General features: G+C 32.0%; 1 protein-coding gene across 1 annotated transcript; it reads left to right on the forward strand.

The window, feature by feature from the left end:
• Positions 1–804: 804 nt before the first annotated feature.
• Positions 805–1,287, forward strand: LOC110870116. Its single transcript, XM_022119317.1, has one exon. The coding sequence runs from the start codon at positions 805–807 to the stop codon at positions 1,285–1,287; it is 483 nt and encodes a 160-aa protein (XP_021975009.1).
• Positions 1,288–14,092: the final 12,805 nt, after the last annotated feature.

The following is a 14,092-nucleotide window of genomic DNA, read 5'->3' on the forward strand; positions in this document are numbered from 1 at the left end:
CATAAATTTTAAGGGATTTAAAAATATATAATCTTATATGCTTGAATACTACATGTGTTTGGAAACAAAATATTCTATAATTTGTTTGCATGTGATGTAAAACCATTTTTTACCATTGGATTCTCTGTCTTTCTCATATCTGATATACAAAAGAAATGTCATTAACTGACATTTTTATAAATACCTTTCAAAATGAAGGATAAATTATGTACTGTAGCTAAGCACTTGATCTTTCATATATATATATATATATATATATATATATATATATATATATATATATATATATATATATATATATATATATATATATATATATAGGGTGAGGTTCATTTGAGAAGAATATTCTTAAAAGAAGAAAAATAAATTAATCTAGACCCTATATTTTTTGATCAATTGTTGTGAATCAAGAAATCATTTTTGTCCACTTTAATTAATGTTTTAATTACTAAGGTTAGTATAGACAATTTGATGTAGAATATTAATAAATATTTTAAAGAGTTACTCAAGTCTCATTAATGCAACCATAATTCCTCCTTCAGCGCCACTAATGTGTTGGCTTCTACCCCAATTTTATTAGAAGTGAAAAAATTATTTAAAAATGTTGTGTCCTACACATATTTTATTATCGTTCACCAGGATACGGCTGATCGGCTTCTATGGAAACACGGAAATGACTTGCATGATCATTCTTCGGCGATAGTTTGGCAGTCCATTCGAACTAGGGACCCAGATGTGGAATGGGTAAATATTGTTTGGTTTGCTCAACGCATTCCAAAACATGCTTTTCTAATGTGGTTGATTATGAGGAGGAAGCTTTTGACTCAGGATAAGATCCTTCAATGGGATTTCTCGAGTAGGAAAAATATGAACATGATGTGCTGTCTTTTGTGTTTTGCGGATTATGATTCTCACTTTCATCTCTTTTTTGAGTGTAACTTCTCTACGCAAGTTTGGAATTTGGTTAGGGGAAAAGTGGGTATGGATAACGTGGAGCCGAAATGGAGCGTTATTGTGGATCGGCTATGTTCCATTTCTAGCTCGAAGTCAGCGTCTAACTATGTTAGTAAGTTGGTTGTGGCTGCTACCGCGTATGCTATCTGGCAGGAACAGAATGCTCGGCTTTTCAAGAACCATGCTAGACCACCGGACACAATTGGTGCTAATGTTCTTCAGACTGTCCGATATAAGTTGATGGGTGTAAAGTTCAAGGCTAAGGAAAAAGTGAGAAGGCTTCTTCAAGCTTGGGATATTCATGAAGATGGCGACAACGATTGTGGGGGCTGAATAGAACTTGTTGTTTGGTTGTTTTCTAGATTTTTAGTCTAGGTTGCTATAGCCGGTGTCTTTTGTAGTTTGCCTTGGTTTACTCTCATGGGGCATGTCTCATGATTGAACTAGTGTGGATGTCTCCTCACTACTTGTTTTATTTGGTTGTGAATACATAGAATCATCGGGGTAACCCTTTACCCAAAATAGAAGTTATTTAAAAGTGTTTGAGTCCTACACATTATGTATCCTACACCAAAATATTGTTTTAATGGTGTAGGAAACGTTGAAGATGTAAGATCATGTGCGGGATTGTTTTTATTGTGTAAGGTGCACAAATATTTTATAATATAGACTCATTAAGTGATTATAGTTCATTAATTTGATTAGCAAAAATAAATAATAGACTCATTAAATGATTTGTTCAAATTACCTATAAAAATTCTTTATTTTACTTCATTTAATATTTGCATTTATTTTTAATGTAAGGGTATATTTGTAAAGTTACATAGATCATTAATTTCTAGTCTTCCTCTTTAATAGCTAACTACATTAATTTGAACAATTACTTAAAGATAGTAATAAATGAGATAAAAGAAAAACTACTTAATAGTTTACATTTGTACCATATGTTCTTTTTCTTCTCAATTAAATTTTCTTCTCAAATGAACCTCCCCCTATATATATATATATATATATATATATATATTATATCGGTACGGGATTAGGAGAAAACGCTCAAAAGTGTGAGAACGGTAAGAACGGATCCTGATGTAACACGTGTCACGCGACATAGTGAAGGGCGGAGGGGCATTTTTTGTCGTTTTATATTCTTTTTTAAACGCGTCTCACATCACCTCTCTATTTTTTGGCGTTTAACAAATACGCGGCGTTTTTATTGTTTTTTTAGATCAGTAGCATAGTAAATATTTTGGCGTTTGGACTAAGTATGGCTTTGATTGTTTTGACTTTCACCCTTCTCCTATCAGAGAACTTAATGACGAAACGTCCTCTGACCTCTCAAACCTCCATGCAATAACATGTACCATTTTTTTAAAATTAAATGGCGTTTTAGACAAGATGTGGCGTTTTTAGTGAATGTGTGTAGTGTGAAGCTTTTGTGCTGTTGTACTTATATAATGAGCTTTTTTAGGGCCAGTTAGATATTTGTTTTTGGTGGTAAAAAACATCAGTAAGTTTCTTGATGTTTATTTTTTTTATCAATTGTTGTGTCATGTAGGATGCAGGCCTATAATGTGAGAGGCAATTATGGCATTTTGAAAAGATAAATAAATTCAATTTCTCATGTAGTGGCTTTTAATATAATAAATATTTAGCAATAATGTTTACTGTCTCTTCATTTACTTTTTTGCAATTAGTGATGTTTTCCAGTAATACATTGTTTGGCATTTTTGGCGTTTTATATAGCAACAACGTGCTTTGCTAGCATCCGTTCTCACAGTTTTCATACTATCAGACGTTTTGATGTTTGTATTTTTTGGCGTTTTATACTCAATTTTTTTATTAGTGGAGAATTAGATAATAAACAATAGAGAATTAGATAACAAACAATAGAAAATGAAAAACAATTAAAAATTCTAATCTAATTTCTCATCCAAATCTTCAGTGTCATCAGCCTCTTCTTCTTTAACTTTTTTGGCGTTTTGAACCTTTTTGAATACCTTACCTAGATGCTATTTTTCCTACATAATGTCCGTCTTTAGAAGAAGCTTATTTTTAGTGGTATCCTGTATTTTGGTTTGATATATACTTGTTTGGTGACATATTGAATATCAACACCTGCTTGAATGTATTAATCCCTTCATGTCATCAATTTATCAATCAAGAACAAAGTGACATGATGACATATCAGTGTCATTAGTCTTTTTTTCTTGAATATTTATCTATCTCATTCAGCAAAAGTTTATAGAGATACCCACCTCAGAGAAAAATCCATTCAGTGAAACTTCATTCAGAACAATACTCAATATAGAAGAAACGAGGTTTCCCATCTGTGGTTTTTTAAATAGTTTTTTGGCGTTTTTAAAGTGAGTGGTTTCTAGGAAACATGGCGTTGTTTTTTGGCGTGATCAATTGATTGTGCAGCGACGTCTCTCTTATAGGATGTTTTTGGCGTGTAGTTTAGGAGGGATTTTATTATAATAAATGATATTAATAAAGTAACCGTCTTTTCAGTTACTGTGTGTATTTTTACTGTTTTTTTTCAGCTTTTTATGAGTTTAGGGTGATAGACGTGCCATCTTCCAAGTTTGGCGTTTTTTAATGGCTTTACGTAGTTTTTCGCGTTTTTTTTTTAGTTTTTAATAATACTTGTCCAAATTACTTTTATTATAGTTTGGGAGTTTTTGGCGTTTTATGGCATGATGGCGTTTCACAAGCATTTTGTCTGTGTTGCGTTTTTGTTAAAATAATGTATTTTTGTTCTTAGCTGAAAAATACATAACAAACAACAGAAAAAGAAAATTAAAAAAATAAAAATAGAAACAATTCATCTTCCAAATCTTCACTGTCATCAGTCTCTTTCTTCTTTGAAACATGTTCACTGACGGTTTGACTTTGGTATGCTTCATTTTATTTTTTGTTGTTGAAGTAGCTTTTTTGTGGCCGTTTGGAAGGACAAAATGACGTGAGTTTTTTGTTTGAATTTCATCTTTATCTTCATGTTTATCTTCAAACCACTCATCAGTGTCATCCGTCTCTTCATGCCATTAAAAAATTCATCAACAACAAAACACAAAAAATGACAGAAGTCTGACACCAGCATATTTTTGTTGAAGATTTGTCCATCTCATGCAGCAAAATGTTATTGAGTTACACCCCCCCCCCCCAAGCTAAGAATGCATTATGCGAAACTTCGCATAGAACAATATTGAATATACAAGAAACGATGTTTGCCATTTTGGCGTTTTACTGAGGAAATAGTGTATCTAAAAGAAACGTGGATTTGGAATCTTTGATGTTTTAGTTTTTTGGCGTTTTCTAAGATGATTGGTATATAGTAAAATATGGCGTTTTTGAGTTTGGTGTGTTTAATGTTTTGGGTTTTTTGGCGTTTCTAAGATAAATGGTATATAGTAGTAAATATGGCGTTTCCGGTTCGGGGTGTGTTTAATGAATGTCTGAGATGTTTTGTTTGTATGGATGTGTTTTGGCCCGTAATGGCGTTTTATTCATGAGTTTTTCGTTTTTGGTAAAGAAGTCTAAAAACCCTTTTACCCTTAATGAAGCGTGTCCACTTAATAGAATTGGTGTTATTTATGAAAACACCACCGCACCAATATACTTCATAGATTGTTGATCGGACGATCCATAACCGTTATCATTGTTCTCACACTTTTCACCGTTTTCTCTAAATCCTGACCCTATATATAGGGTGGGTTCTAGAGTGAACATTAGTGTATTTGCGAACTGAGTGAACAATCCTAGCTATTGATCTACACACGTGTATGGCCAGGATTAGTTCACTCAGTTCGCAAGCTACACTAGTGTTCACTTTTGAACCTAATCCTCTCTCTCTCTCTCTATATATATATATATATATATATATATATATATATACATATATATATATAGGGGAAAGATAAATCGAAAATCCATGTGAGTTGAGAAAACCCAAGTAAACCCTATGTAACATTTTTACTTTTTTCTAAAAAAATAGGGAATGTAATATAAATGTACACGAACATTTTTATGAAAAAAAATGAAAAAAACACTTATTAGTTTTTTTTTAAATGTTGAAAATTTGTATGTTACATTTTCTTGGACATATATATTATGTAACATGAAATTTGTACCATTTTTTTTTAAAAAAAAAACTACTCGGTGTCTTTTTGTATTTCTTTTTTAAAAATGTTCAGATATATGTATATTACATTTCCTATTTTTTTAGAAAAAAATAAAAATGTTACATGGGTTTTTTACAAAAGTTTCTTGAGTTTACACAAATCAAGTGGGTTTTCTCTATAGCCTTCCCCTATATATATATATATAGAAACAGGATCAGGAGAGAACGCCTCAAAGTGTGAGAACGGTGAGAACGATTCTCAGCCACAAGATCTTAGTGGTTTGTAGCTGAGATTGATGTGGTGACATTTTTGTAAATAATAGAGGTCTTGGAACTACCAGGAGGGGTAAAATAGGAAGATCCAATCAAAGGTGCACATGCTAATCACATGCCATTTTCCCCCATCATATTTAAACGACAATAACTTTTTTATACGTGATTATTTTTCGAAAAAAATTACACCATAAAACTCAGCGTTTTTTTATCTTTCCAATGAGTATACTATTGATATACTTTTCGAAAAAAAATAACTGGGTTTTATGGCATTTTTCTGAACTGGGTGTTTTATGGCGTTTTAGACTAGGTATTTTCATGGCGTTTTTCTGAACTAGGTGTTTTTATGGCGTTTTAACTAGGTATTTTCATGGCGTTTTTCTGAACGGAGTGTTTTATGGCGTTTTCAACTGAGTTTTTCATGGCGTTTTCCTGAACTGCGTGTTTTAAGGTGTTTTTACAGTACAAATTATGATTTTTCTGAGCTCAAAAAATATTAATTTAGGCGGACGGCTCAAAAAATGGGTTTTTTGTTATGGCGTTTTAATTAAATACTAACTAAATACTTGTGTTCACACTTGTTTACATTTGTTCACACTATAAGTTACACATTGGACCCTGAAAATATAGTTTTTTTTTTGTAATGGCATTTTAACTAGTATGAACTCTTTTATTTCTAATCAAAGCTGCGTGTATGATGAAACTAATTAAATACTTGTGTTCACACTTGTTTACACTTGTTCACACTCTAAGTAAGTTACACTTTGGACCCTGAAAGTATAGCTTTTTTATTTGTTATGGCATTTTAACTAGGAACTAGCTCAAAAAAATGGTTTTTTTGAGCTGTTGTAAATTATAGCTCAAAAAATAGCTTTTGAGTGTTTTATGGCGTTCAAAAAAATCGTTTTTTTTGTTTTTTGAGCTTTTGTAAATTATAGTTTAAAAAATAGCTTTTGAGTGTGAGTGGGTTTTTTCCTATATATATGTATAGGGGAGGGTTATCTTGAGAACGCTAAATATTGCGAGAACCGTAAGAACGAATGTAAAAACCAATCAACATCGAATTTTTTTAATACAAACCTCATTGTAATAAAAATACAACGTCAAAATGAATTTACAACATCAAATAATTCATTTCTCCTCTCAAAATCACTCTTAGTAGATTTTTTACACATGTGTATATATAACAAATTTACACATGTGTAAATGGAAAACTTACACATGTGTAAATTTTCTTTATTTACAAATTCACAAAAATTTAAACGTGTAAATTTAATTTCTAACATTGTATTCAAATAATAATGATAAGTGTAAAAACAAATTTTGAATTTGAATTGTTTTTTACCAAGTTCTCGTGGTTTTTCCATTCGTTCTCACGGTTCTCGCGATATTTAGCGTTCTCATTTAAACCCTCCCTTATATATATATATATATATATATATATATATATATATATATATATATATATAGGTAGAGGATCCTGTACAAAGTGAGACTTTTATGAGAAGTGTAAGAAATAATTTGAGAATTACAAGTGTCCTTTATCTTAATTAATTCAAAAGGGTGTATTAGTAATTTTCCATTATTATCAATTAATTGATTTCCAAAGATAACTGCCAAAAACTGGCAATGAGATATACATTTAATTGTTTACGGTAAGTTCTTGTTTTAGTGTTATATTCCCCAGTCAATAGTGTTATATTATATACAGGCTATCTTTAATCTCATTTTCATAGTGTTTTATCCCCACCAATAGTGTTTTATTCTATATAGTGTCTTAGAGTAAACAGATAGTGTTATATCTTTCTATAGTGTTTTATCATGTAATATACTGTTCCTTTCATAGTGTTTTATCCCCATAAATAGTGTTTTATTCTGTATAGTGTCTTATAGTAAACAGATAGTGTTATATCTTCCTATAGTGTTTTATCATGAAATATACTGTTCCTTTTCATAGTGTTTTATCCCCATCAACAGTGTTTTATTTATGTATAGTGTCTTACAGTAAACAGATAGTGTTATATCTTCCTATAGTGTTTTATCATGTAATATACTGTTCTTATAGTGTTATAAAAGTTGTTGTGAAGGAAATCGAAGAATTTATTCTGTACGAGAAATTCGCTGATTTTTCGGAGATTGATGGGGGTTTTTGAAACGGTTACCATATTTGAAACGTTGGAAAAGTCACTATTCCCCTTCAATTTTACATAAGGTCCTTCTAATTAAAACACAATTTACATTTTTATACCCTATTGATCTCAACCATTAGATCAAATATCCAATGGTTTAAAACACTTCTTACCCTTCTCACATTTTAGACACTTTTTACCATATCCCTACCCTATATATATATATATATATATAGGGGCCGGTTAACGTACAAATGCGCTTATCGTACATTACGTACGCTACAATCTCAGCCGTCAGATCATCTTCCCGCATTGAAAATCGCATGTTGTTTTTTTGTAACAATTTCGTATGTTGGTTTTTTAACTTACGATTTCTTCAAAATTACCACATGAGAAATTGTTACAAAAACCAACATGCTATTTCATCAAAATTATCACATGCGAAATTGAATTACCACATGCGAAATTGTTACAAAAAAACAACTTGCTATTTCATCAAAATTATCACATGCGAAATTGAATTACCACATGCGAAATTGTTACAAAAAAACAACCTTCTATTTCATCAAAATTATCACATGCGAAAATGAATTAAGACATGCGAAATTGTTACAAAAAAACACCTACTATTTCATCAAATTTATCACATGCGAAATTATTATAAAAAAACAACATGCGATTTTCATTGCGGGAAGATGATCTGACGGCTGAGATTGTAGCGTACGTAATGTACGATAAGGGAATTTGTACAGTACTCTTTACCTATATATATATATATATATATATATATATATATAGGGAGAGGATCATGAGAAAACTACATATAAATGAGAAAACTAACTAAAAAAACCTTAAAAAAAGCTAAAAAAACATACCAAATTTTTTTGTTACAATTTTCTATAAAAAAATCGCTAGTTTTTATATATAAAAAATATTTCAAAAAAAAAAATTGTTGTACTGCACATGTGCATTATATGTGCATTATACGTGTACTACACATGTGCACTATATCCGTAATAGTGCACATGTGCAATACAAAAAAAAAATTTTTTGAAAACTTTTTTCCATACGTAAAAAGCTGCGATTTTTTTTTATAAAAATTAAAAAAAAATAAAATTTTTGGTATGTTTTTTAGGCTTTTTTAGTTTTTTCATTTAAACTAGTTTTCTCATGATCCATCCCCTATATATATATATGGGGAAGGTTCAAATGAAAACCACTAGTTATCGTGAAAACTCGAAAACTAATTAAAAAAGCAAAAAAAACATACAAATTTTTTTTTTTGCATAATAATTTTCGTAGGTTTTTTTATATAAAAAAATTTCAAAAAAAAAAAATTGTGTAGTGCACATGTGTAATACTACAAATGTGTATGTGTACTACACATGTGTATTATTACATAATACACATGTGTACTACAAAAAAAAAATTTTTGAATTTTTTTTTTCATATATAAAAACCAGCGATTTTTATAAAAAAATTGAAAAAAAAAATTTTTATGTGTTTTTTAGGCTTTTTTTAGTTAGTTTTCGAGTTTTCACAATAAAAATAGTTTTCATTTGAACTATCCCCTATATATATATATATATATATAGGGGTAGGTTCAAATGAAAACCACTAGTTATTGTGAAAACTCGAAAACTAATTAAAAAAAGCCAAAAAAACATACAAAAAAATTTTTTTTTTATTTTTTTTTTGCAATCAAAATTTCGCAGGTTTTTTAATATAAAAAAAAATTTTCAAAAAAAAAAAAAAAAATTTTTGTGTAGTGCACATGTGTAATACTGCACATATGTATGTGTACTACACATGTGTATTATTACACATGTGCACTACACAAAATTTTTTTTTTTTTTTTTTGGAAAAAAAGTTTTTTTATATATAAAAACTAGCGATTTTTATAAAAAAAAAAATTGAAAAAAAAAATTTGTGTGTTTTTTAGGCTTTTTTTAGTTAGTTTTCGAGTTTTCACAATAAAAGTGGTTTTCATTTGAACCATCCCCTATATATATATATATATAATTATCTTTTTGAATGTCAAAATGAAATCACAAGGTTTCTCATGTGATAAATTTGACACATTTTCTTGATTTGGAGATGGATTCTTAGTGAATACTAGAATTACCACCCGCCGCAATGCGGCGGAGGATTCATTAGTTATATATCATGTTAGATATGTTAGATGAAAGGCAAATGTATCTCACATGACCACGAGCCTATGTGTAAAATCGAGAAAAAAAATAACTAAGTCGATCTCTGACTCGTACGTTGTGACAGACCTATCAAATGGGAAAAATAGACGCGCTGCGACGGACATGTTATACAGAAAAAAATAGATGAAAAAACGTTGAACCTCACACGCACGTTGCGGCATGTTAACTCGGAAATTTAGAACAACACGTTGATGGAGAACTCATGAAAGATGAAAAGTATATAAGAGACTAAAGTTGAAAGTAAAAAAGTGTTGAGATTAAATTGTAAAAGATGAAAAGCTTTGGGTTAAAAGTAAAAAAAATAAAGGGATTAAATTGCAAAAGATGAAAACTTTTGAATTAAAAGTGAAAACATCAAATTAATTAAAGGGGTTAAAATATGAAAGATTGAAACTTTAGACTTAAATTGTCAAATATTGAAACTTTAGAGTTAAAAAAGAAATCAATTTCAGATTATGAAAACAAAAGATATAAATAGATTTAGTTAAATTGATTTTTAATAATAATAATAATAATATTATTATTATTTAATAAAAGAAATAAATAAAAAATAAGGGTGAGAAATTATCAGAGAGAATGACACGTGTCCAAAAATGATTTTTGTTTATTAGTATAGAAAGATTTATCAGTTGATTATTGTAGTAATATAATAAATAATTTAAACAAACATGAGTATTCTTTCTTTGTTTTTTTTTTTTTTTTTTTTTGCTAGCAACGAAATCTCATGACTATTCTTATGGGACACGTTTTAGAAAGTTCAAGAATTGTATTAGGTGTGCCATAGTAAAAAGGTTGTCATGACTTTGCACTTCTTAATTGAATAACTGTTTTCAACTTAAAATAAAGAGTTAAGTGTAATTTTGTTGGATGTGATTTAGGCCATTTCGACAGTTTAGTCTAAAAGTTTTATTTTTGACTTGTGGGTCTAAAAAGGTTTTACTGTTGCTATTTTAATTTACTGGGTTAATTTTATCCATTTTTTCTGTTAATGGGAAGGTCAATTCGGTCATTTTATACATAATTCTTTTAACTAGAACGGGCAATTCGGCCATATAAAATAACTGAATTGGCCTTCTCGTTAACAGAAAAAATGGATGAAGTTAACCCAGTGGACTAAAATGTCAATGAGGAAACCTTTTTGGACCCATAGGTGAAAATAAAACCATTGGACTGAACTGACAAAATAACCTAAATCACAGGGACTAAAATGACATTTAACACTAAAATAAAATAGCCTTAAATCGTTAAATTATTCGATTTAAGATACTTGAGTATTAACCGAATACATACATACTTTATTTTTTAGAGTTAAATGTAATTTTAGTTCTTGTGGTTTGGCTCTTTTTGCCAGTTTAATTGTCACACCCCTAAAATACCACATGCGGAGATACCGCGGAGCGTGTGACATACCAGGATCCAAGCCACGAATCACATTGAACTCATAATAATAATTAATAAAACTTTCATTTATTAATATAAAGCGTTACAAACGTTACATATCATTCATTTTGTACAGCGGAAGCATAAATCATTTGTTAAGTGTTTAGTAGACCAAGAGTACATAAACCATTGAGCTTGTATTGCGATTCCATGTATCTCGACCCATGACCACTCCAGCTTCCCAGACAACAAGTTGCAACTAATATAAGCATATAGACCTGCAAGGCATGTAACAACGAGTCAACAACAAAGTTGAGCGAGTTCACAGTTGGGTGTTCGTTTAAAGTTGTTTCAAAAACATAGTTATTCTTTAGCTGGCTTACTTGTCGTGGGGGTTACCCCATAGTTGCAAATATGATTAACCAATTCCTTCTTCCCAAACCATAACCAGCGGGGGCTTCCCCATGTGAACCACTAGACCCGTTTACCATATCGACCACTGACTGAAGTAAGTTGGTGCCCTAATGTCAATGTCTATCATCATTGACGTGCCCAGATCCATTAGTTCACGCCCGTCCTCTGCGGCACGGTGTGAGGCTTGTCAAACCTAAATAGCGCTATCTAACTAATGACCCGCTCGCCATTGGCCCGGCGATTAAGTCGATATAAAAGGAGGGACTTCATGATAGAGAGTTTTGGTCTAGTATCCGTGTTGTCACACTTCAATAAAGAGGGTGTGTACGTAATCCCCAAACCAGGAGATTACGCAGGTTCCGATTATATTCTTATCACGTGTTGTCACCCTTCAATAAAGAGGGTGTGTACGTGTCCCAAACCAGGAGATCATGCAGTTTCAGTTTAAATCCTTTACCCATTCCCAACCCCTGGGAATCCCATGCCTTGTAGAAAGTGTGAACTCACCTTGGTTTGCTCGGTAAGGTTAGTTACTTGCTTAATAGTCCATCAAACACGTCCTACCATTGTGTACCAACAACGATCAGTTTATATTCATCATGCACCACGTAGGTTATCACGTATTACACAAGTAGCAAACAAGTACATCACATATCATACTACTATCACAGCAAGTGTACAAGCCATAAACACTCACACGTCGCAAGTTCGTATTTCCTAACGGCACAATCAAATAGCTTATCTTTATATGGACCCTAATAAATATCAAAATCATTAACGGCAATTAACAACACCCCACATAGATCAAACCAAGTCAATCATTAAGATTATTTGTATGAACCCTAATTGCCCTCGAGCCAATAATAGAAGCAAATAACATGTTCTACACGTAACTCGGATCAAACAGAACATCATGCTATCGAACCTTTAAACATTAATGTTATAATTAATCAATCGGATCGGATCAATTTAGTTTGTCATGCACAAGCCTTTATAATTTAATACTAATCATGCTTAACGTAACAGTTAAGAGATCAAACAGTTACTTCTTTTGATACATGAGAATTCCTATTTCTAATAAAATCATAAATAATCACCACCAATGTTTTCATGTTCCACGTTGGATCAATTTAAGGCATTCATTCCATCATCATCGAATCATATGTTTATTAGTAGTATTTAGACGATTACCAGTAGGCCACCATCATTGACTAGCCTCCACTCCTTTAGATTAAATTAAGCAATTGCCTACTTAAGTCAAGACACCTAACTCGAACATTATCATCATATTTCTACCAACCACAGCCTAGTTCTAGAACCGAATCATCACCAGTAACAGTTTATACTCATTTTTTTTATTCATCAAATCAAAACAAATAGACACACGTTGATTTTTACTCCAACACATAGCACAAAAGGATGAGATTATAAACAAGCAGCTGGTCACGATGTATTCTAGTACAACCAATCATCATCTCAATATTTAACATCCAAAGTCATCAAACAGTAACATACACATGAATCGAACAAACTGCCAACTATTACACAAGACCAAAACACAGGTACCAACATTGGTGTAAACTAACCGAATGGTGAGGAACATGTGGTTGTGCGACCCAAGACTGAACCAGACGAGATCCGAACCGAATCTGCTGACTGGTTACCTGAGTCGAACCCGACCTGCTTCGAAACGAACCCGCTGGAGTCTGACCATCCTGAACGAACCGAAACCAAACCGAACTCGAACCCGAAGCTGGAACTTACCTGGCATAGTCACCACCGTCGTTGTCATCCTTCACCATTCATCACAACATCGTCATCATCGTCTGTAGTTCATCATCATCGTTATCATTCCGTTACCGGTGGGTCGCCATAAAGACAACCAGCATTGACCGGACCTGAGAGGGGTCAAGAGAGAGGACAAGGGAAAGACGGGGCTGGGTCGCGGCTTAGAAAACAGCACCACGACCACTGTCGGCCATTACCGGTGTATTATCAGTGACCGGCTGTGGACTTCGCGCCGTGAAACCGAGGGGAGAGGAGGGAGGCAAAGTTGTGTTCATGGCCGGTGGAGAAGGAGGAGATCATGGGTGTGCGACGGAGAGGTCGCCGGTGAACGGTGCCGGCCGAACAGAGTTTCTCCGATGGCAGGTGTGTAATCGAGAGAGGGAAGAGGGAAAAGGGTTGGGGTGCATGCGGCTGATTGTGTGTGTATTATATGGTTTAGGCTAGGGTTATAGTATTGTTTATATAAGCAAGGGTTAAGGAGTTTAGGTAAGTTGGGTTGGGACTAGCCCAAATGCGTGAACCCGTTATATGTTTATGTGTCTCGCTAAAACAAACAGGCCTGATTATTAAAAAATATAACAATAACTAAATATGTAAAGAAACAAATCTTTTGTCACGTGTTATTATTATTTAATAAATAAATAATAATAATATTAAGTAGTAATAATAATAATAATAATAATAATAATAATAATAATAATAATAGCAGTAATAATAATAACAGTAAAATAACTTGCTCTCGACTATTAGGATCGAGAGTACGCGTTGTTACATTCTCCCTATGTTACAGGAATTTCGTCCTCGAAATTTGAGCTAAGATA

This window comes from Helianthus annuus, chromosome 4, assembly GCF_002127325.2.
Source record: "Helianthus annuus cultivar XRQ/B chromosome 4, HanXRQr2.0-SUNRISE, whole genome shotgun sequence".
Taxonomy (NCBI): domain Eukaryota; kingdom Viridiplantae; phylum Streptophyta; class Magnoliopsida; order Asterales; family Asteraceae; genus Helianthus; species Helianthus annuus.